This window comes from Amphiura filiformis, chromosome 20 (assembly GCF_039555335.1).
Source record: "Amphiura filiformis chromosome 20, Afil_fr2py, whole genome shotgun sequence".
Taxonomy (NCBI): domain Eukaryota; kingdom Metazoa; phylum Echinodermata; class Ophiuroidea; order Amphilepidida; family Amphiuridae; genus Amphiura; species Amphiura filiformis.
The window spans coordinates 4,215,319-4,239,641 of record NC_092647.1 but is presented as its reverse complement, the minus strand read 5'-3'; the positions used below and the strand labels follow the sequence as shown (position 1 = coordinate 4,239,641).

Here is a 24,323-nt window from a genome sequence, read left to right as displayed (position 1 = left end):
CTGCTCCATGGGCCACTGTATTGTCGTTCTGGCAGAATGAAATTCAAATTTGACGATATTTTTGCTAAACGAATTAATCTACAAGAATTGTTTTTTGTAGTCATAAGTTATAATGTATAGCCAGAGGTTTCCAGTATAGTAGGCCTATAATAGGCCTACAAATCATGAAATGTCAACTTTTTTTTTTTGTGAAAAGTGGGGGGATGAGGTTGTGGATCACGAAATGCAATAACATTTGGTTTTGCAAAGATAATAGGCTAGGTACTACCATGATATAGGCCTACTAAAAATAATTTTTAGTATCTATGGTACTAGGTCTCACTCCACAGTGCTGATATGATCACACCGGATCGATTTTAAAACGGCATAATTTTGCGTAGGCCCTATCTATAGTAACTGCGGTTAGTACGGTACACTGTCTATGACATCTGCATGCTATTGTTTTAGGTGATGACGATAACGATTTATATACTAGTAATGAAAATAAATACAATATCTATAACAATGCTTTAAAATTACCATTCAAAAAACAATATTTTCATGGACGACCGACAATTTTCAATTGTTGTCGTTGATGTTGTTCATTGTTTTAGTGACTGAGTAGATCAGTTGCCAATTCTTACGATTATATACAAATGACAAACAGAATTATCAGAATGAAATCACATATGAAATTACTTTATATGTTATCTCTCATTTCTGTTTTTCTTTTGGGGTGGTTTACCGGAAGCAACTTCAAGACAACTCTTCAACATGTTCAAAAACACCGTGTCACATATGATCGGAAAACCTTGTCATATGTAGAACCACAGATCCTGCAGGAAAGAAAACCAAACCCCGCGGACAGTGTTATCAGGTGAGTTTATTGGGTTTGTTTGCAGTGGCGGCACCAGGATTTTTTCGGGGGCATGGGGAGGGCAAAGTGAATTTCAGGGGGGTCGGGGGATCGTCCAATTTTGCACAAAATTGCTTCTAAAGGTGGAAATTTACGTAATTTTTGGGGTTTTGCCTCACAAGGGGGGGGGGGGCAAACTGGGTGGGGTGTGGAAAAGATGACGATATTGGGGCTATTCCAGAAAATAGATGTACACCCTAATAGAGGAGTTCGGATATGCGGACTTTTTGCCCAGTCGTGACTGTTGGAAATCCAGACTTTTAAAGTGCTCAAAGGCAAAAAAATCCGATAGAACAATAGTTCAAAATCAGAAATCTTCAATTTGAGAGCTCAGTTTTAACATTTCCGTGATTTTTCTTTCATTTAATCGGATTTCCAAGCTTTTTCCAGTAACATTGGCAACTGGAATTCCAGTCGTTTTCAGAAAGCAGACTTGGAAATCCGGACATTTCTTTGATTGAAAATTTACTCCTCTATAGGGGGTGTGCACCTATTTTTTGGAATAGCCCATTTGCAAAAAATCCCCTTGTACATGTTGTAGCAAGTTATAGATATGGTAACAATAACATTGACTTTCTTGAGGAAAAATTGGGGCCGAATGTATTTTTAAACTGAAATGTCTGAATTCATATTTGGTCCCATATCTAGAAATAAGGTAAAGGAAAAGGAGACCATCCTGTATAAACAGTGTTCTGTTAGGAGTCCCCATCTCTCTTTTATTGGTGATTGGGCAGGCAAGACTCCTCCTTGTAATGTTGCTTTAGGGGGATCGATACACATCCTCCACAGCGAGTCTGTTACCTTCTCAGCATTTAAGAATGCCAGTCCCCATTTATACACCTGGGTGGAGAGGAGTAATCGAGATAAAGTACCTTACTCAAGGGCACAACACGATGGCGTCGCCGGGGCTCGAACCCGGCAACCTTCCGATGAGATTATGAGTCGGAGCCCGTTCCGCTCGACCATCTAGAATTAATCATCATTATCATTATATCAAACCCGTATAGGCCTACATATATAAACGTATGTGCTAAATTATTTGGCGCTTTTCCTCAAAAAGTGCATAAATTAAAATTTTCTACCATTGGCACAGCAAACACAACACGTTGTCATGGTTGTACACGTTTAGATTTCGGGTTATAAAGGGCACAGAACGTTCTTTAAAAGGCCTTAGTCCCAAATGGATGAGCTCCAATGGTTAAAACATCAGTATTAAGAATGCGTGTTTTATTTTTGTAAGTTTGATGTAATGTTCGTTTGATGTTGTATTTATTTGGTGTTTTATTACATTGGCATCGAATTTGACTTCTAACTTTATTTTTGCAGTTGTTAATTTTTGTTCTCCTGTACTATGTGCATTTCCTCGTGCAATATGTTTAGTTAAGTTTCAGGGCTTTAGATTTATTTGTGTTTCTTTTTATTAATTCTGGTATATTTGCCTTCTTCTAAATATTGTCTTATAATTGACTTATATTTCTAAATATCTTGTACATTATTTTATGTTTTATTGCTGCAGTATAAGCGCTTTGTGGTCGCTTGATGTATGTGCTATATAAAAATAAAGTATTTATTAATATTATTTTTTATTATTATTAATTCGAATCATTTTTGATGATCTACGTTTTACCATGGAAGTAATTGGTGATTTCAACGGTCAGATTCATTACGTTTAAATGTGTTTGTTAATGTTTAATGGGTACGGCCGGCACAGCAGCAGCTGGACGGTGCAAACATGCATGCATAAGTCTGCAAAATAAAAGAACACCAATTTTCATCGATTTTCAATGACACCCAAAACAATGCAGATGTTGTAATGAAATTATATAAGGCTACACTAAAGTTATAGTTCTGCATGTGAAATAGTTTTAACTATTAAATTAAAATTTCCCGATATCGTATTTAAATATAAAGTGCATTTCATACTGGTAATAATCCCGAGATAAACCAGTAGGTCTATGTGATGCGTCTATAAAAGTCACGTCACCGTTCACGAAATCGAGATAGCCCTCAAGATAGACCAGTATAAAATGCACTTTAAATACGATATCGGGAAATTAGCTATATTATTTCACATACAGAACTTCAACTTTAGTGCAGTTTTAAGCAATATTGCATACGTAAATATAATTGGGGCCTAAAGATTCCACTTAAATAAATGTGTTAATAATATGCTTTAATTTAAAACCACTTTCATTAAAATCCATAGTTACCATAGAAAGGTAAGCTTAAAGGCATATATTGGAATGTCATCTTTCCCTGGGTAAGATCTGACAACAGGCCAGCCCATGGCCAGAGGGTAACATGAGTAGGTTTCCCGGGTAGGTTTGTTTCACCTTGAAGGCAAGGATAGTCTTGCTAATATGGGCTAACTTTCCCCTAGGTCATCCAATATGCCATGCATTAGTAGGACTACAACTGGTATCTACTGGTCACTTTATCGCCTATTTCCACATCTGTTAATTTTATATGTGCCTTTAAAGGCCCGTGATTTGCTCATCCGGACGATCATAAAAATCATAAAAATCATCTTTATCATTGTCATAGACATGCGCGTACGCAGGAATTTCTAAAGGGGGTGTGATGATAAAAAAAAAAAAAATAAAGAAATGACCGCGTAGCGGTCATCCCGTCGCGCCTGTGCGACGCAGGGGGGTGTCTGAGGGGGGATGTGCCCCCCTCAGAATTTAGAAACTTTTGCAAAATGAAGACCTAATTGAAGCGATTTGGTGGACAATTTTGGCACTATTAGTGTGTAAAATTTTAATTTGAAAAAGCCGAAAATTTGTGAAATGACGGTCCATGAAGCCTTTCGTGAACAAGTTTTCCCTACAGTTGTAGGCCTATTGTGTTAAACACAAATTGGTAAATGTCGAAAGCAGAAGCCAAAATGGCTACTTGTTTATCCACTACACAGGGGGTGTCTGAGGGGATGTGCCCCCCTGAGAATTAAGAAACTTTTGCAAAATGAAGACCTCATTGAAGCGATTTGGTGGACCATTTTGGCATAACTAGCATTATTAGTGTGTAAAAATTTAGTTTGAAAAAGCCGAAAATTTGTGAAATGACGGTTCATGAAGCCTTTTGTGAACAAGTCTTACTTAAAGTTGTAGGCCTATATATAAATTGTGTTACAAATTGGTAAATGTCGAAACCAGAAGCCAAAATGGCAACTTGTTTATCTACTACACAGAATGCCCCCCCCCCCTCAGAATTAAGAAACTTTGCAAAATGAAGACCTAATTGAGGCGATTTGGCGGACCATTTTGGCACCGTAGTGTGTAAAATTTTGGCTTGAAAAAGCCGAAAATTGGTGAAATAACGGTCCATGAAGTCTTTCGTGAACAAGAGTTTTCCCTCCTGCAGAAGTTGGAAAATTTTGCAAAATGAAGGTCCGATTGAAGCCATTTGGTGCATAATTTTTACACTATTTAAATCATTGCTTCAAACAGAAAAAAGGGCCCGAACTCAATTTGCACAATTAAAACCTTTACGTATGTACGTTGCCGGGGTAGGGGTGTGACGATCTGAGACGAATATACCTAAATATATTCAGGTGACGATATGGAGAGGTGTTGGTGTTAACATGTAGGCCCTATATCCATGTCAATTAACAATTAAATGGGGGTGGGGGGTGTGTGGGAGGGTGTTAACATTAATCGACATATTTACGTACGTTGCCGGTCAGTCAATACCGGGTATAGGGGAGAGAAAAATTTGAGTGGGGGTAGTTAAGACATCTATAGGCCTATGATAATTTGATATTATGTCCCCTATGCCATGCTCATCTCCCTCCTCTCCTCTCTTCTTCCCCCTCCCCCCGGCCCTCTTTCTCTCTCTCCCTCTCTCCGTTCTTTGCCTTTTCTCCCCCCATTTTTATTTTTTGGACAAACCCAAGGGGGGTGTTTCACACACGTAACACCCCCCCTGCGTACGCCAATGGTCATAGATATGCTAAAATAGCCTGCTAGTGGTTCAGCCGAATGCTGTGTATTTAAGACAAAATAAGACATTTTACATGAATCTGTAATTTATATACTGACAGTGTATAAATTAGCTAAACACAGCCAAAAAAGAAAGTCTCCAGTAGTTCCATCCCCATTTAATCAGAGTCTGATGAGTTTATGGCAAAATAATTTATATAATAGTTTTCTATACACTGTCCTTCAAAGGTTGATACCAAATTTGATATCGAAAGTTTAATCATCGTGAGCATAGAAACCGTTGTTTGGAAATTCGCGCAATTTTAAAAATGACATAGGGAATTGTATCACGTAGCAGAGCTAGCGTGAGTGCCAAGAATTACGTCGCCTGAATAGGGCGGCAGGTTAAAGGTTTACCCATGCATGTCAAAATGCAAATCAAATACCCCGCTCTTTCAATTGTTCGCAGGCAAGTGTGCAATGATTCCTGTACGGGTTGTACGGGTTGCTTCAGGCCACATAATAAGCATTGGATTTTGCGTGGTTAATTCGTAATTTGTCATTTTTAAAATGGCACGAATTTCCAAACAACGGCTCCTATGGTCATGATAATTAAACTTTGGATATCAAATTTGGTATCAACGTTTGAGGGAAAGTGTATAGAAAACTATTATATAAATTATTTTGCCATAAACTCATCAGACTCTGATTAAATGGGGATGGAACTACTGGAGACTTTCTTTTTTGGCTGTGTTTACATGTAGGCCTTATTTGAATGGGGCTTCAACTTCGTCAATACCGCTGTTTCATTTATTTTTTACAAAATCTTTCATTTCAAAAATACCAAATGACAATTTGAATGACTTATCCTTCACTTTTAAGCAATTTGTAAACAATTGTATTTTTCTACACTTGCGCTGGGATCACTGAATGAGTCTTTTATACGAAGATTTTCAATTGCGATTTTCTAGAAATGCATGTTTTTCGAGATAGACCATGCAGTATGTGATGCGTCCGACGTTTTGGACCTAACAGTTAGCAGCCTGCACAACCGATTCTTTAGAAATGCTTAGTCGCGCTGAAAGTCGATCGATACATGTTAAAATCAGCACAATTCAGAGATACACCTTTTGCTATGAAATTAATTTTCTCGGTCAAATATAAAGCAATATTATTTTTTCTTCAGTAATGTCAGTTAAAAACTTGGTGCTTGGATATACATTTTTTTTACAAATCCTGGTGTTAAAATTAAGCATCAAATTGTGTCTTTTAGTGTGATATTTTTGATTTTTATAGGCCTTCAGTTCGCACGCGAGCTTTTTACGGAATTCATTTTTAGCGTCTCAAACTAATATAGTTTGCTAAAGAAAGATATTTCCCACCTCTGTAAAGCACATCGTGTGGGTCTATATATTATAGTTTTGTTAGAATTTCCGTTTTTATTTTACCCTTTTTCCCTCCATACTCCGAAAATGTCTAACTCAGTACTTTTATCTCGAGAGCAACCAACAGAAATAGTCGATATTTCCTTTGTTGTTTATCCAGGTCAATTTTCCATTGAAAGCAAATTGCCCGACCAGCGATTTGTTAGCCCAAATCCCCAATTGAGTGTTCTGGTTAAACATGATCAGTAGGAGCGCTATAGGCCTGGGAATTTCTTTGCTATATTGAAGTTCTAGCAACACTGTAGCCATGCCGGTATTCCTATTAAACCCAGGGATATCGATCCACAATGCTAGTATTAGCCTTAGATTTCACTCGTTGATTTTGAAAAATGGTCAGCCGGCAGTTAAAATAGTGAAATGAAAACGCAAATTCTGACAAAACTATGATATATCGCTCACGGTGATGTGCGTTAGAAAGTTGGGAAAAATCCTTCATTAGCGAACTATCTTACTTTGAAAAGCTAAAAGGTTGATCCAAAAAAGGCTCGCGGACAGAGTTTAAGCCTATCAAAATCGAAAATCTTACACTAAATGACTAAATTTCACGCCTAAGTTTAACACTAGAATTTGAAAAAAAAATACAGTATCAAGCACTACAATTTTTCCTGACATTTACTGAAAAAATGAAAATGATTGCTTTTCATTTGGCCGAGAAAATTAATTTTACATCGAAAAGGTGTAACTAAAAATTTAGCTCATTTCAACACCAAATTCGATCGTTTGTATTGCCTCATTAAATGACTGAGTGAGCCTTGCCAAACAAAAGAATCGGTTGTGCAGGCTGCTAACTGCTAAGATTAACCTCTTTGGTATTTAATATTTAGCATTAAAATATAAAAGCAGGGAAATCTGTTCCAGCTGACCAGCAGGGAACCAAAGGTGTCACATTAGCAATGGATAAAATTAAAAACAGGGAAAATGTGAGACAACATCCAATGGGCAATGTACCCATTGGGCGGCTTACCTCATATGACGTCAAGAAACGGAATCGACTCCTTAGATTGCTCAGCTGTGAACTTCATCACAGCCCAACACTACCTCAATCTGCAGTAGCAAATTTATGGAGCACGTTCTCACCCAAATATAACTTCGAACTGGCTGGCAATCACTACCTTCAAATCCATGGCACTGCGATGGGAACACGAACGGCGCCTTCAGAAGCCTGGTTTTTATGGGCCGCCAAGGAGAATTTCTTGAATTCGGCTCTTTACAAAAGCTTGCAATCTGGCTTATATAGTGATGACATTTTCCTTATCTGGATTCATGACCAAGAAGAACTTGAAAACTTCATCATCCATTGCAACACCAAGAGATACCAAGCATCCCAGTGTCAACTCATCGGCGGGTATATGTTGGTGTAGAGGAATATGACGTCCACGGTGCAGAAAAGTGTATTCTTTGGTAGACGACCATGTTGAGTCTTTTAAGATTAAAATTACGAAGAGTCTACAAGGGAAGTCATTGTCATCCTACTTATATTATTTTAAAGTCTGAGGCTTGAGATGTAAATCAACATAATTATATTATCTTCTCTGCAGCAGTTGAACAGCCACTACTGATGATAGGTTTACCAACAGGAATGGTGTTATATTGCTCGTGCATCTTTAGAAGTATGTAGAAATGACCAGGTCTCAATAGCTTGGGATTCAGCGCAGATTGCATTTCTGCATCAATGACACCAGCATCCGCGGGCATCTTTGACTCAGCGGAAACCTTCGTCATGTCAAAGTGTTCGCGCGCTTCGTACGCATTTATCCCGGTAAAGCCATTTAGAGTGCATATCGAAGAGACGGCTTTCCAATTTTTATCTTGGAAATCAATTATTTTTTATTCGAACTTAACCAACCAATCAGAACCCTAACTCCATCCTTTATGTAGAACATGAGTGCTGAGTTCTCCTGATGCCTTTAAAATATCTAAAACCCGTCAGTTTCCGGAAATCTGGCCCCTGGACCCCGTCAACTCCTGGACCCCGGTCCTGGACCCCATCAGAGGCGTATCTGCCGGGGCAATATAGGGAGGGGAGACGGGCAAGTTTCCTCACAGGAAATCCCTAGACAAAAATAAACAAAGGTTGTATTTCCATCATACATCTTCCTTTGGCCGGTTTTAGGAGACAATTGCCCTTTGACGCAAAAGTATGGAAATGGACAATTTTGAGCGATATTCATTTTAGTAACAGGTCAGCGAGACGATTTAGAAATTGTGGCCCCGATAGCTCGGTGCACCAGGTATAGGCCCCTACTCCGCGGCACCAAAGGCGGGCCCTGTACCTTATCCGTTTGAGCTCACGCTTCGCCCTTGACACATTATTAATACCAGCAAAAACTCACATTTTCTCTACACCCCCAGAAAACGGTCTAGAAAAACGGCCTTTCAATCTCACCTTGACCTTTCATGATATCTTCCATTTCAGGCAGGAAACATTCGAAAAGAAATCCAAGCAGCGCAAAATTCTCCTCGACTGTGGTGCTAATGTCGCTTCTACCGTGGAATTATTTAGGAATACGTACCCTGGGGGACGAGATTTTATAATTCACTCCTTCGAAATTGATGAGCGTTTGGCGCCATATTTCAGTCCATATGACAATGTCGTGTTACATTGTCCTGAAGGAGTTGCTGCCAAAGATGGTAGGTACTGAACAACCAGTGGTTTTTTTGGGGGGTGGTTATTAAAAACGATTTTTTTTTTACCCAATGAAATTGGAGAGATGCAATCTAAGTGCGGATAGGTCTGCGCCAGGTTTGGAAGCAACTGGTCTAGTTGATGTGATCTGATTGTGATGATTCACCATGGCAGCCAAATTACAGCGCTTTGAATCCTCCAAGATCTGAAAAAGGCGCTATATAAATCCGATTTTTTTTTCACCCTTAAAAGAGTTGGCTCTAACATGTCTAACATGTCTAATAACATCTCTTTTTACATACAGGCTTTTTATTTTTATTTCAATATCAGCAAAAGCGAGACAAATGATATTTATTCCAGAAAGACGATAGTGCGAAAATAAGTCTAAACAAGAAAAGTCCTTAAAAAGGATTTACTTCCTGACCAGCTCCACATTGACCCTCGTCTTTACCGCTCAGTTAGGGGCCGTCCATAATTTTCGCCATTTTCTCTTACGTACAAAGCGTACGTAAGAGGGAGGGAGGAGGTAAAACTCATGGGCATGTGTACGTAAGAAAAATGGCGATTTGTTTGAGCAATAAACAAAAATGAAAGTGAAAAATTATGGTATTTTCCAATATTTTATTCATAACTTATAACCAATTGACCTAAAATATTGTTCAATTTCTATAACATGCCATGCAAACAATGATTTTCTCTTTACTTTTTAGTCTAATATGCACAGTGGTCCTATTTTACATTGTACATTCATACAAAAATACATTTAAAGTATTTTCTATCTGCGCTAGGATTATTGGCAGAAGTGTGGATTGTCAGTGTGGATTGTCAGTGTTGCGACAAAAGACTACGAAACCCATTGCAATAACACTGTGCATGTTGAAATAGTACCAAAATTCATGCCGAATTGAAGAGATGTCCGCCTGGTTCCCCCTATATATGATGTGATCCCGGGGGTTCTTCGTGGAAAAGAGAGTATTGGGATGCTCAGCAGATGTTGGGGTGCATTAGTCATTTAGTTTAGATTCGGGCTGCATTTTAAACTATATTTTAATTTATTGGTGGCTCTCGTTTACATGAAAATATCTTTTAAAAGGGAAGTTTTTCAGCATTTCTCAACTTATTTATAGAAACATTAATCCAGAACCAACTGTCCTTCTGGAACACTAGCCCTAACCCTAAACCTAATCGAACCTTTAACCAAAACCCTAACCGCAACCGCAACCCCAACCCAACATCTCAATTTTGCTATAGTACGTAGGAGGCATATGCTCACGGAAATCCTTCGCCATTTTATTTGTACGTAACTCGAGGGAGGGAGGGGGGTAAAAGTTACGTACGCTTTGTACGTAAGTGAAAATGGCGAAAATTATGGACGGCCCCTTAGATGCCACGACATTGCCGTTCAAATTCCAAGATCTAAGCGGTCCTTCATTCCATGGACATCCCGCACTTGTACTCCCGTCTCACATTCCTGGAATTGTGAAACGGACTAGCTTCAAAAAGAAAGTTAATAGGTATCTAGGCGCCAACCCGTCAGCTTTATCGTAAAGATAACAGCTGTTAATACCTTGATATGTCTTGACATAAATTTTAAAAAAGTTCCGCTGATGGCCTACCAGCATTGATAGTGACATTTTTCAATCAGTTTCCCAGCAAACACAAAACGTTTTCGACATCATTCGCAAAAGGTTATAAAAGGTTGTCAGAAAACGTTGAAATGTCGGGTTATATAAAGGGTATATTAAGAGTATAAAATGTTTTCATAACCTGAAAAACATTTTTGATAATCTACTGCTCAGCAAACAAAAATGTTTTACAGAAAACGTTTAAATGTCGGGTTATATAAAGGGTATAAAAACGTTTTAATAACATTCCAAAAACATTCTTGAAAACTTGATACAAAACATTCTAAACAGAATGTTATTTGGGGAGTTGAAAAAATATTTTGCGAAAAATGTTTGCCCAAAATATTTTCAATAACGTTTAAAAACGTTTTCATGACCTTTATATAACCCGACATTTAAATGTTATTAAAAGGTTTTGAATAGTTATCATGACCTTTATATAACCCGGCATTTTAATGTTAGTAAAACGTTTTTACCTAAAACCAAAAGCCAAAATATAACTTATTTAAAACGTTTTTAAAACGTTTTTGTGTTTGCTGGGTTGTAACGTGATATGCATCAAATCAATGATGTGCCTTGTTACATAGCCCAGAAGATTTATTTATGAAAAGCGCCGGAACAACTGACCCCATGGGTTGGAAGGGCCATATTCCCATATCACAAAAATGCATTGCTGCCGGATCAGGGCTGGGGGGTTCCGCCCAAATCCGCCCAATTAAGGACGCCATTACTAAACAAGAATTTGTCTACTAAAAAACCCTATTTGTCAGTTGTTCCGGCGCTTTTCACTTGAATAAATCATCTGGGCTCCGGGTCTGAGAGAACGTGTCTCTTATCTGCTTCATCTCCTGGCCTCCATAGTGCAGTGCTAGTGGTTACGCCGAAAGTATCTTTCTCCCTTCGCAGGCAACATGACTGCTTTTGTGGAATCAGTATGGTCACCAACCCGTGGTTTAAACAATGGAAAGGACATGCTATGGGGTGGTGGCTCCTTGTTTGCATACCAAGCTGAAATAAAAGATACGAAAACAGGTATATACTTATAAAATAAACAAAATAAATAAATATAATGGTATATCTAATGGAAATATAATGATTCTCATTTGCATGTAGGCTAGACCTACTATAGGGTCTTTTGACTGTGGTGATCCAAAACCATGCTATACCATAAAACCTGGCTATATCCAGAGAACTGCTAACCCCAGAAAACCGGTTAGTGGGTTTTAGCGGTTCTCGGATATAGTGTGTTTATAAAAGGCCCTATAGTAGGGCTAATGTGGGCCTACATTGTTCAAACCAAGGAGGATATATATAAACATGGAGATGCAACAGATTACGTAACGTGTTGTTCCTTAGATGCCGAATTGGTTTGCCGACAGGCTATTCATAAAATTGGTAGGCCTACCATTGTTTGTAACAAAAGGGTCCTCCCACCAGTAAATTGGTATCTGAGCCGACAGCATATTAACGCTATACACAGTAGGCGAATATCAATAAGTGACGACAACAAAGTCACGTGTAAGGGCACCACTTGACAAAGGGATGTGTTTGAGTTGCTTTGGTCGCAAGCACACAAACCTATACTGTGTATTCAAGGTGGCGCCCAAAGTGATTTGTGCGTCTAATTTGAATACAATGAATGAACACGCTATTACCTGACGATTATAATATCCGGCAGCTCGACAGCTCAGGGCCGGATTTACCACAGAGCACAGTGGGCACTTACTCAGGGGCCACGATCTAGGGAGGCCAAAACTTTATCAATAAAATAATTAAATAACTTTGGAATAATTATTATAACGCACAATCAACCCTTGTATAGAATTTTAGCATTAAAATATCAAATTTCTCGCGCTATACTCGTGTGCTTTTCACCATCCTTGGAATTTTGGCATTATGGGAACAGGCAGGGGCGTAGCAAGCGGGTGGATAGGGTAGACGAAGTCAATGGGACCCGAGTGTTCAGGGCCCCCCGATAATGAAGTGTGTTAGGAATAGGGCTGATAAAGGAGATATTAAAAGGGCCTCGTACTGCTCCATGGGCCCCCGAGGCTTTTGCTACGCCCCTGGGAACAGGCCAGCGATACGGCTTGGAAAACCGGTACAGTGGTGGGAGTAGGGTATAATACTTCGATACGAAGAGCCAGGGGCCAATCATGTTCGGTAGATGTGTGTATAGTGTGGGGCCGGGGGTCGTCGTACATTTGTGCCCTCCGCAATAAAAAGCAACGTTTTTACATGTTGAGATTTTCCTTGACTCAGGTGGCAAGAGGAAACTGGCCGTTAGACCCACTATTCCTACCATTGATCTTTCAAGATGGATACGAGAAAACACAAACAAAGAGGATTACGTCATATTCAAATTAGATGTCGAGGGTGCAGAATTCGACATACTGAAGAAGATGATGGCAGAGGGAACATTCGACTGGGTTGATAAGTATGTAAACCTATTTTGTCTTATCGCTATAAGCCTATGCTATAAGTAATCAGATATAGGAAAAGGCTGCGTCGGCAGTGTGAAGAGTGATATGAAGGTAAGGTACAACATATTTTTTGGTCCTATAGCGCTATAGTATCAGTGCCCGAAAAGGTACCGATAGCACCTTTTATTGTACCCTGAAATTTTGTACAGTGCATTCGGGTTTTTTTTATTTAAATGAAAAACAATAACACTATGCAAATGTTAATGTATTACATCTCGATGTTAAGAGTCGGTAGCCGGGCGCCGATAGTTCTATAGGACCAAATTGGATGTGGTGCCTAAAAAGTACGATACTACTGTAAAATATGCAAAGTTTGGCGAGCTTTCGGCCTTAAGGTTAAACGCAATTGATTTTCAAGGCTTGATTCCAGAAGGGCGGAAGTTAATAATGGAAACAGCCATGCAGAAAAGAATGAACTCACGCGTACAATAGTGTATCAATCTGAACTAGAACACGGACAAACCGCGGCTCGTGAGTCATCCTATATGTTGCAGGGATAGGGAAGGGGCGACCATGATAGGACCATATGGGCTGATATGGGGGGGTGATTGTGGGCAGCCGTTTTCGGCAATTTTCCTTTGGATTTTCTAAATTTTCAATTTTAAATTTATCCTGGATGATATCTGTCGTGAAATAAATCAATGCTTCTATAGGCTATAATAGCCCTAGTATGCCTATTTATACCCTGATTATGCAATATATAGGCCTACAACAATAACTACAACAACAGTAACAAAACCAACAACCAATATTTTGTTAATCTAATTTGTAAAAATATATTCATAGGCCGCGCCTAGACTAGTATAGCCTAAAAATTCCTGAATTATATAATGAAAAAAAAACGGGCAAAAACAATCAATCGCTGCAGTCACAAAGAAAGAAACGAACAAGAAAAAAAGAAAAAAGTGAGAGAAAAATAAAATAAAATAGATGGAATGGACCACATAGGGACTCGAACACGTACCAAAGTTTACCAGCTCAAAACTATTGTATAGTCGAACGTGAGCCCAGCAGCGCGCTAACCGATTGAGCTACTGAGTGATCTGTGAAATCGATTGATCTCAAACTGACTATTATGGAATAGTGCATACCAGGCTCTTATGATAAACAATCTCATCACCGCTGTAAATGTCGGCGATATCGATGGCGAAAAACCTCGATTTTTGCAAAAGTAGCTTAAATTTGGAGTGAAATTCAAATGGGAAAGGAATCGACATACTTTTGACAAATAATGTAGGCAGTTAGAAATCAAAATTAATGTTCCACAATCCAGATATCGATAATGTAACATAACAGTGTTTTGTGGTACAAGATTCTCGAAAATTGTTCCCAAAAACGGGCTAATAAAAATTAATCGGTACTGTTTTTGGTTCTTCCCCATGGCAACATTATTTCTTTGGTCGATTTGTAGTTCAATACAAAAAAGGAGAAAACAATCACTCGGCGTAGTTTTATACGGAGCGAATATTTGAAAAAACTGCATGGAACGTGTTTTTGATCTTGTGAACACGGTGCGTAAAAATGATTTAAACGAAGGATTTTCAAACGGATTCTAAAAATGTGTATAAAGACACAAAAATAATGTTAAGATACGTCCATGCACCAACATTTGACAAACTGCGATATTTGATTGCTGAGAAAACGCGGTTTTAGAGAAAAACTTTATACGTCTTTTATACGTTTTTTATACGTTTCTTCGTGTAACCTTAAGCCTTTTTCATAGCCATAAAAAATTACTTTATAAAGTAATTAGGCTTAGTATATATTTTCCCGTCGTTTTTATTAATATTTCTATCTGATCACACGTCATGATTTCATAAAGAATGCAAATCTCTGGCATATCGATTTTGCTTTTCGCCATTTTTACAGCTCTGCATTTTAGATTACCCGGTTCTTAGACGCAATAACCCATGATTACACATCTTCAACTAAAATAATATGCATGAAAATTCATCTGGGATAGACTTCATAATAATTATACAAATTCAAAGTATTAGTCGGATGATTATTCTAGCGTTGTTGTTGCTGTTGTTGTTTTTGATGTTTGCGCGGTTATTGTTGTAGTTGTCGTCGTCGTTATTATTTTTAATATTACTATTAATAATTCATAACTCATTGTCAATACCATATCATTATCATCATTATTACTATTATCCTGTCAATAGATACTACGGTGAATTCCATGTTATTCAGCCAGTATCTGGGTGGACACAGGAACAAAAAAAAGCCATGGTGGCCAAGGATATCAAAAAAGCTGGTAAACCCATGTTAGATTGGGGAGCTGAATGGAGAGGATACAAGGACTTTGATCAGTTGCATCCGATTAAGGTAATCGATTTCTTTCCTGAGTTAATGTAATTAAAAGATGGTCTTAATTTTGACCAACTTTGAGAAATTTGCACCAAAAATGGTCAAAAAGTGGTCAGTTAAAAAAATCATTAAAAAGCCTGATTTTCGCCAAAATTTCATCTAAATTCCAAAGTTGATCAATTTTTTTGTTAATTTAAAAAAAACGGGTCCTAGGTTTTTAAAAATTAATAAGAAAAATATTTTTGTCACGTGGTCCGTTTGCCCAAATTGGACCTCACAGATGAATTCATCAAGTCTTTGCCATTCCAAACATGTATACTTGTATAACTTTAGACCAACAATTTAGCAGTTATGAGGCTAAAATCCATTATTCCACCCTTAATCAAAACGCCACTAAAAACAGAGGAGAAGAGAGGGGATGGAGGGGAAGGGGAGAGGAGAGGCATCAACTAAAGGTTCATGCGTCAATACGATCTTTCTCCCTTCAAACCCTCACAGATGGCTGCATACCACTTTAAAGGCATTTTAAGTGATACCGCTACAAACTGGGGCAAAACAACAAAAACAGCAAAGGGCACACATAAGAGGGTACCTGATAATATATAGAACTAAAACCTCACAATAGTATAAATATATATTAGCAATTCGTCTGCTGAGAAACTCTCGTACCTGTTATCAAAACAAGCGCGAAGAAGCAACAGCGACGAGCGCGAGCGCAGAAGCTTCCATAGTAAAGACTTGCTTGCGATGAAGAATTTTAGAAAAGCCTCGCAGGGCTGGTATGGCTAAATGAAAAGCTTTGACTTATTTATAGCATGTAGAGTGAAACCTTTACCCCGTTTACATTGGGCAAAAGTCGTAATCGACTTAAGCCGTATTTTGAATTACGACCGCAAATTAATTCGTTTAGTGGGTGTTTACACTGCATCGGCCTAATTCTATTTCAAATTCGCATTCACGAATATCGAATTCGTTTGTTACCAATGGTAACGGCAGATAAATACGAATTCAACAACGTGTTCGTTTACATTAGCAAAAAGTCGTAATTAATGACGACTTATTCGAATTCACTTGAAATTAATGATGATACAAATCATCATTGGAATTACGACTTTTGAATTACGATTAATTACGACTGTACCTGTTTACACGTATGATACGAATTAAGTCGATTACGACTTTAGTGAATTCGATTACGACTTTCGCCCAATGTAAACGGGGTACTTATCTCGGTTTCCAATATACTACAGGTTGTAACAAAAATGTATACAATTTAGAAAATAGTATTATGCAAACATATCACTTATGGCCAATTGTGTAAAGTAGTCCTAAAACAACTCGGGCCACTTTCGTATCTTTGTGAAACAAAAGTGACAGAATTCAGTTGAATAATGAACCATTTGAGTGGTGCTCTTAAGATGGGTATAATTTTAAACAATGGGGCATTTAAAGTGGTATTCTCCCGGGGGTATTCTATTTTAGAAACTTTGAAATAGATATCATATTTTTTATTTACTAATGTCAATTAAGTGAAAATAAAACTTTCATTTTTCATTTAAAGTTTTCACTCGACATTTTATTAATAGTTAGTCTTCAAAAACTAAATTTTAAATTAACCTTCAAGTCCATCCAAGTCATGCTCTTTTAGTCAAAGTTGGCGATGTTTTTTGTTGTTGTTGTTGTTGTTGTTGTTGTTTTTGTATTTGTTTTTTTTACTTTAATAGTCTTATTTAAGATAATAACACATTTCCAACTTTTTTCTTTTTCTTTGTATCAGGTACCTAGTATCACTCCTGGGCGTACCGGAGCAAATTATTCAACGTGCAGCACTGCCACAAAAAAGCTTGCCATATCTATAGCTATTGGCATGAATTTAAAACGTGCGAGCAAAATTGTGTTAATTCTGGAAGCGTATAGAGTGAAAATGCCCGTCATGCTCTTTGTTTATGGAGATTTTGTCGAACTTTATCCGGAAATAATTAAGACTTGGGCGAATCGATTTGATATAGGAATGCGAGAAGACGGGCCGCATCCACCTGGGCATTTTGAATTGTACCGCGATCCATGGGTTCGTGAGGCACTAGTTAGTACTGAACTACGCTTACAAGAATTAGACATTCAACCAGCATTTTACTTATGTCATAATATTACATCAAATATAGTGAAAGCAGCGTCAAGTCGAGGCCTACGGATTATAAAGCCAGCAGCTGATTTTCCACCAAGAGAAGGTAGACTTTCCTTTAATGTTCACAAGCGGCATACCCGCGCGAAGACCTTTACTAGCTGAGCAATCACTAAAACAGGCAGAATTAAAAGATTGAATTAGGCCTATACCAGTCCCGGGGGGACACTCCAACTTTGGAGGTGACGCGTATGTATAGGGCTGTTAAGACCCCCTTTTTCAGCATCGCTGTCACCCAAAGACCCCATATTTTTTTACGAACACATGCTCTGTCACCCGAAGACCCCATATTTTTTCATTTGATCTGTCACCCAAAGACCCTTACAAGTTCAATTTGAACAGCAACTTTCATTTATCACTGATTTTGTTATTTATTTTGAAAAACCAAAGAAATTTGAAGCCATTTAGAACTAGAAATTCGATTTTCGAGGTTTCTGTGGCGCTGTTCCAACTCTCACCCAAAGATTCCATTTAAAAAAAGGCCGTGTTCTCACCCAATGACCCCATATTTTTTTTACATTTTGCTCTCACCGAATGCCAAAAATCATGCTCTCACCCAATGACCCCATATTTTTTACACTTTGCTCTCACCGAATGCCCCTTAGTGCGAAAGTGCCAGCCCTACACCTATATCCATTTCATATTGAAGTCCCCCGTCCCCCCTCCGGGATACCAGTCGATCAATAATCGTGATAATAGAGCACTCTTCTCACAACCACCCTTGACTCTTCTATTCATACAGCCAACTTATTGTATTTCTTCAGTTCGGTTGTATACGTTTTAATGTTTTACGACGATATTGTTTTTTAATGGCTATAAAACATAAGGGGAATAATCATGAGCTACGGGGAGCCCTCCTTTCTCGGTTTGTCCAAAAATCCTTGCCCCTTCTCATGCGACATTTTTGAGAAACCAATTTGCAAACCTTGAATAATGTGATCGTAACGAGCAGACAAGTTTGCATATTTCAAAATTTCATTACTGTTTTCTATAGGCATGATAAGCAAAAAAATGCTTCCCTTTTGACATTCCAAAAATTGTTTCTCCGCCCCCCCCCCCCTCCCTTAGGCTGTTACATTAGTTACAAATTTTAATGAGATATCAGAAATGATATTGATATAATTGAAGTATAAAAATGTAAAAAATAGACGCCTATAAAAGTTCTTTCCAATTTAAAAACTACAAATAACTATTTTGGTCTGTATAACATTTCACATAACTTAATTTTAATTAAAATAATAATAGTATTAGTGTACTTAACAAGCTTTTAAAAATTTCTACTCTCCTCTTTGTTGCACCCGCGGTACACGCGAGGATGTTTTAAAGGATGTCTCCGGCAATCACAACATTATGCCTTATATGTAAGAGAAATAATTATCAAGCACGAATCACATGGTTTTATTTAAAACAAACACATATTGACCATAAAAACGATTAAAAATATCTGTCTCTCAACACGCGATATTAAACTTTTCCCGGGCGCCGAAATTGTCGAGTGCAATGACGTCCCAGTAATACAATGAAGGCTGACGACAATTAAGCACAAATAACCCACTTCAAATAACCATTACGTCATTGCACTCCGGCGCGGGAATTTTGAATATCGCGTGTTCAGAGCCGACTGTTTTATTCATTTTTATGGTCAATATGAGTTTGTTTTAAATAAAACCATGTGATTCGTACTTTCTACCACATAAGGCATAATCCCAGCAAACACAAAACGTTTTCGACATCATTCGCAAAAGGTTGTCAGAAAACGTTTAAATGTCGGGTTATATAAAGGGTATATTAAGAGTATAAAACATTTTCATAACCTTAAAACAAATGTTTTGATAATCTACTGCTCAGCAAACAAAAATGTTTTACAGAAAACGTTTAAATGTCGGGTTATATAAAGGGTATAAAACATTTTAATAACATTCCAAAAACATTCTTGAAAACTTGATACAAAACATTCTAAACAGAATGTTGTTTTGGGAAGTTGAAAAAATATTTTGCGAAAAACGTTTACCCAAAATATTTTCAGTAACGTTTCAAAAACGTTTTCATGACCTTTATATAACCCGACATTTAAATGTTATTAAAAGGTTTTGAAAAAAACATTTTAAGAACATTTCTGTGTTTGCTGGGTTCAAAAATTTTAACATAATGTTATTTAAGTATTGACACAATATTTGGCAAAAATATTTGTAAAAATAGTTTACAACAACATTGTTTGAAAACATTTAAAAATATTGTTGTAGTGTGTTTTCATACAAAACGTTTTAACACGTTATCATGACCTTTATATAACCCGACATTTTAATGTTATTAAAACGTTTTTACCTAAACCAAAAGCCAAAATATAACTTATTTAAAACGTTTTTAAAACGTTTTTGTGTTTGCTGGGATGTTATGATTGCCTGAGACTCCCTTTAATAGGTCTCTGGAATATATTAAAATCACTGTTATTTTCTTCTTTCTTTTCAGGGACTACGTTACAGTATGAGAACTATTACAAATTTAGAGACGTTGAGCGTGTTCCAAAAGCCTTACGTATACTAAATGACAGACTAGAACACACCCATGGAGGTGTTCTGACATTGGACACGGATTTACCAGATACACGTATGAACATTGTATTCTTGTTGGATTTTCTAGTGGAAAAGTCTGGATATGATTTGGTGTCTGTATCGGATTGTGTGGCTTCGTTTGTGACTTTGTGGGAGGGGGTAGGTGGGGATACCCAGCAAACACAAAAACTTTTTAACACGTTTTAAATAAGTTATATTTTGGGCTTTGGTTTAGGTAAAACGTTTTAATAACATTAAAATGTCAGGTTATATAAAGGTCTTAAAATCGTTTTTGTATGAAAACACACTACAACAATATTTTTAAAATGTTTTCGAAATGTCATTGTAAACTATTTTTGCAAACATTTTTGGCCAAATATTTTGTCAACACTTAAATAACATTATATTAAAATATTTGCACCCAGCAAACACAGGAATGTTCTTAAAATGTTTTTTACAAAACGTTTTAATAACATTTAAATGCCGGGTTATATAAATAATTGTAAATATTTTGGGCAAACATTTTTTGCAAAATATTTTTTTAATTTTAAAATAACATTCTGTTTAGAATGATTTGTACCAAGTTTTCACAAATGTTTTTGGAATGTTATTAAAACATTTTTATAGACCACTTGACATCACTGTTTATCAACAAAGGCGAGGGACTCGTCTATCGATATGCTCGAACGAGCCGCTACACTGTTCAATGGCTTTCCTGTACTATATGAAATGTGGCGGGTGATTTAAAATGCACGTGCCCTTAGCAGACTACGATGCGTACGCACACTGCAGGGCAAAGAACAATGGAAATTGCCATAATGCGCGCGCATACTGCCGGGCAATAACGTCAAATGCCAAGTGGTCTGAAAACGTTTTATACCATTAATGTACCCTTTATATAACCCGACATTTAAACGTTTTCTGACAACCTTTTATAACCTTTTGCGAATGATGTCGAAAACGTTTTGTGTTTGCTGGGTATGTCCCGGGGATATGTAAGAAGAGCTAAATGGCGGTGGTGGTAGGTGAGTGTAGGCTTATAGGTGGTAGCGGGTGAGTGGCTGTAGGCGTATGTAAATAGTCAAAAAAAGTGCAATAGAGCAAAGAATCGATATTTATGTAAGAACTACGTTAAACTTTCCAATTATTGAAAGTTTGAAAGTTTCTATAAATGCCACACTCAATACGCACCGTTGTGAAAAATGAAGTCAATCACATCTACTGTTTAATTTTTATGAGTCCTTTTGCTACGATACCCAATTTCCTTATTTATCCACGAGGTACCATGTATTTTGAATGAGAGCACACAATGCACGATAAAGGCACCAGCTCTGAAACTGACTTTAACTTAAATAAGGTTGATTTTTGCGTTATTTCAACTTCTTTTTTCTGTTCAAACACACTTTCTAACATCACTTAAAGTCCTTCATACCTCACTCGGCTTCAACTCCAGGTTTTTTTAATCCCAATATTTCCAACTTACTGGATATTTTATAATTCACTCCACTTCAATTTGCGCGCATTTCATTTCGACATTTGAAAAAACAGAAAAAATCCGTCTACAAATGTGTATGTTTTTGATGGAGAATAAACATCTTTAAAGTAAAGGTAAAATGAAAATAACAACAAATAATGTTTCTTTTCCTAAAACAAGACCAAGGAAAATAACAACTTCAATGCCAATGAGGTTAAGAAAATAGCAGTTGTTCCAAATCTACCTTACACAGAGTGGGCTGACATTCAAATTTTAGATGTTTCTTGGACAAATATTAAAATTAATTATCGCTATAAAATGTGTCATAAAAACAAAACGGTAAATGCTAATTCCTTGATTTTTTTCACACAAGGTCACTAATTTATATATCATTTATAAAATGTTTTAAAACCTAAAAGGTTCAAATCGGTTCTTAAAAAAAATAAATGGATTCTTTTCTCTAATGCACTTTTTTGACTCACCCTGTATGTGTAGCTATACCATGTGTAGATGAGTACAACATAGGCCTACTGTGTGTAAATTGCCAAATGTTCATAGGGCAACAATAAAGACCAGTTGGTTTCCAAGGAGGTACTTCTGAAGTTGGTTCTGTACAACAGCCTAGTCGATAGTATCGACCATAAGGCATATTCTAGCCAAATTTGGCCATTCGGCTATTTTCCCTATACATGTAGGTAGGCTACCTTGCAATATTCATAAATATTGGTCATAATGCCCATATTTGGCATTTGGCAAATACACAAATATTATACACAGAAATATATACGCTAGAAGTCCCCACACACGGAAAACAGCTAGCTCCTCTTTTGATGTTTACTAATGTATGGCGAGTGTGGCCTTCAGCACGTAAAATTGGGAAAGCTTTTTAGCATAACAAAGGATTAGTTCCCATTACACTGTGGAGCAAGTTAAGTGGTCATTTGCATAGTAAATACACTATTAAATCACTGCGAGATGTAAATTGGGTGATGATGTCATAGTTCATTCAAGTTTGTCAATCAGTGTGTATTACAACTTGAGGTTACATAGGGGTCGAAACCTAACAAATGCTCCGATTTGGACCACAATGGTCTCAAATTGCAAGAGCAATTAAATTTAAAAATAATTTGTACCATTTAGTTACATAGGTAACATCGCCAAATAAGTCAAGGTCAATACGGTTCAATGGTATACAAAAGTATGCTTCTTGTATTAATGAGTCAAAAATGTATAGATTGGCCTATCTGCGACGTATATTTAAAGGTCATACCCTCTCATCTCACCGGGTTACTTATGTAGCGAGATATCCTAGATGGTGCAAAGTTCTGCAAACTATTTTTTATTTGAATTGGTATCAAAATCCATACAATTAGAGACCATTTTTATGGAAATGGAGAGTTAAAAGGTTTTGATCCATGTGGTGCCTAAAATGCTACCTTTGACCCTTTTGCTGGAAAACGTGCATCTCAGATATTTTTTTCTGAATCGTTATGATCAGAACAACACTTTGGTGTGGTTTATAACATAATCTGATCTGTGAATACTCTCAATCATCTGGGAATCGTAAACAAGAGATAAGATTAAATCTAGATAACATACCTTGGAGCAACCAACATTGCGGCCAGTACCACTGACCTTCAGTTGGGTTGTGATGTTAAACACCTTGACTCGTGATGACGTCACCTTGCGAGCCCTATGTATTCCTCAAGTTGATGCGGTCAAGTGAAGATATGCGAAGTGTTGTGACCAGATTTAAGCTCGCATGAACGTACTGACTTGTCTCCCGATCAGTTGTCTCCCGATCACTTATTTTAGCTATGGCGGTCAATTCTTCAAACAATCGCATGGTTGCAGTATGGGTTCTCCTATTTCTCCGATCATTTCCAACCTTTATATGGAGAACTTTGAACGCGTAGCTTTGTCGACTTTTGACGGTATCGGTCCATCCAAGTGGTATCGTTATGTGGGTGTTAATCAAAGCCAGTGGACTGGATCGGTTTTTCAAACAAATAATCAAGTCGGCCCCAATATTGAGATCACACAAGAAGGTTTATCAGACAACAAGCTCGCCTTTCTTGATCATGTTGATTGTCTCGTCCTCGTAGAGGAAGACCTTTCCCTGTCAGTATCTGTTTATCGAAAACAGACCCATACTGACTAGTATTTGCAGTTCGATTCAAACCATCCTCTCATCCAGAAACACAGTGTGGTAAAAACTTTATTTCACAGAGCGGATACTATTGTCACCAAGGAATCCGAAAAGAATGCGGAACAAGATCACCTGCGCAAAGCTTTCAAGAACTGGGTCATTAATAAATCCCTGAACTTACGTGGTAAAGACAATAAAGAACCCACCAAACACTCTAGTAATAATCCTTGTAGAACTGCAAGTGCTACAATTCCCTACCACGGTGACTTATCAGAAAAACTTAAGCGTATTTTCAGGGAGTACAACATCACAACCCACTTTAAACCAGTCAACACCATCCGCCAGACCTTAGTCCACTCTAAGGACAAGCAACCCAAAGGCAGGCAGAGTGGACTGGTGTTACATTGACGGTATTGTTAGAATCAAACACTTTTGCTTATTAGTGTATTAATATATTAAAGTCATCAGTGAAAGTCGCCATGTTTCGATACTTAGGCTGTAGTGACGTCACATTGCACACATTGGGCGGGCGCTTAGGTCGTGTGATAAGCGATATTGGCAACACTGAAATTAGCGTGAAACGGAACAAGACAATCAAAAACAACGTACATGTGCAAGCATTACTGTTTCAAAATAGCCCGCCAAAGTCATGCATTTAACTG

The 24,323-nt window shown here is 37.5% G+C and overlaps 1 protein-coding gene across 1 annotated transcript; it reads left to right on the top strand.

Moving 5' to 3' along the window:
* Window positions 1-605: 605 nt before the first annotated feature.
* Window positions 606-24,069, top strand: LOC140142999 (uncharacterized). Its single transcript, XM_072165027.1, has 8 exons — window positions 606-856; window positions 8,677-8,891; window positions 11,418-11,543; window positions 12,774-12,948; window positions 15,160-15,322; window positions 17,082-17,532; window positions 19,956-20,197; window positions 23,710-24,069. The coding sequence occupies exons 1-8, from the start codon at window positions 636-638 to the stop codon at window positions 24,067-24,069; spliced, it is 1,953 nt and encodes a 650-aa protein (XP_072021128.1). The 5' UTR covers window positions 606-635.
* The last annotated feature ends 254 nt before the right edge of the window (window positions 24,070-24,323 follow it).

Bases quoted from the DNA above. Each gene is read 5' to 3' on its own strand.
- LOC140142999 (XM_072165027.1), top strand. From the start codon at position 636: ATGACAAACAGAATTATCAGAATGAAATCACATATGAAATTACTTTAT. The intron at 11,544-12,773 runs GTATATACTTAT...TCCTTGACTCAG, and splicing joins AATAAAAGATACGAAAACAG to GTGGCAAGAGGAAACTGGCC. The intron at 17,533-19,955 runs GTAGACTTTCCT...CTTTCTTTTCAG, and splicing joins TGATTTTCCACCAAGAGAAG to GGACTACGTTACAGTATGAG.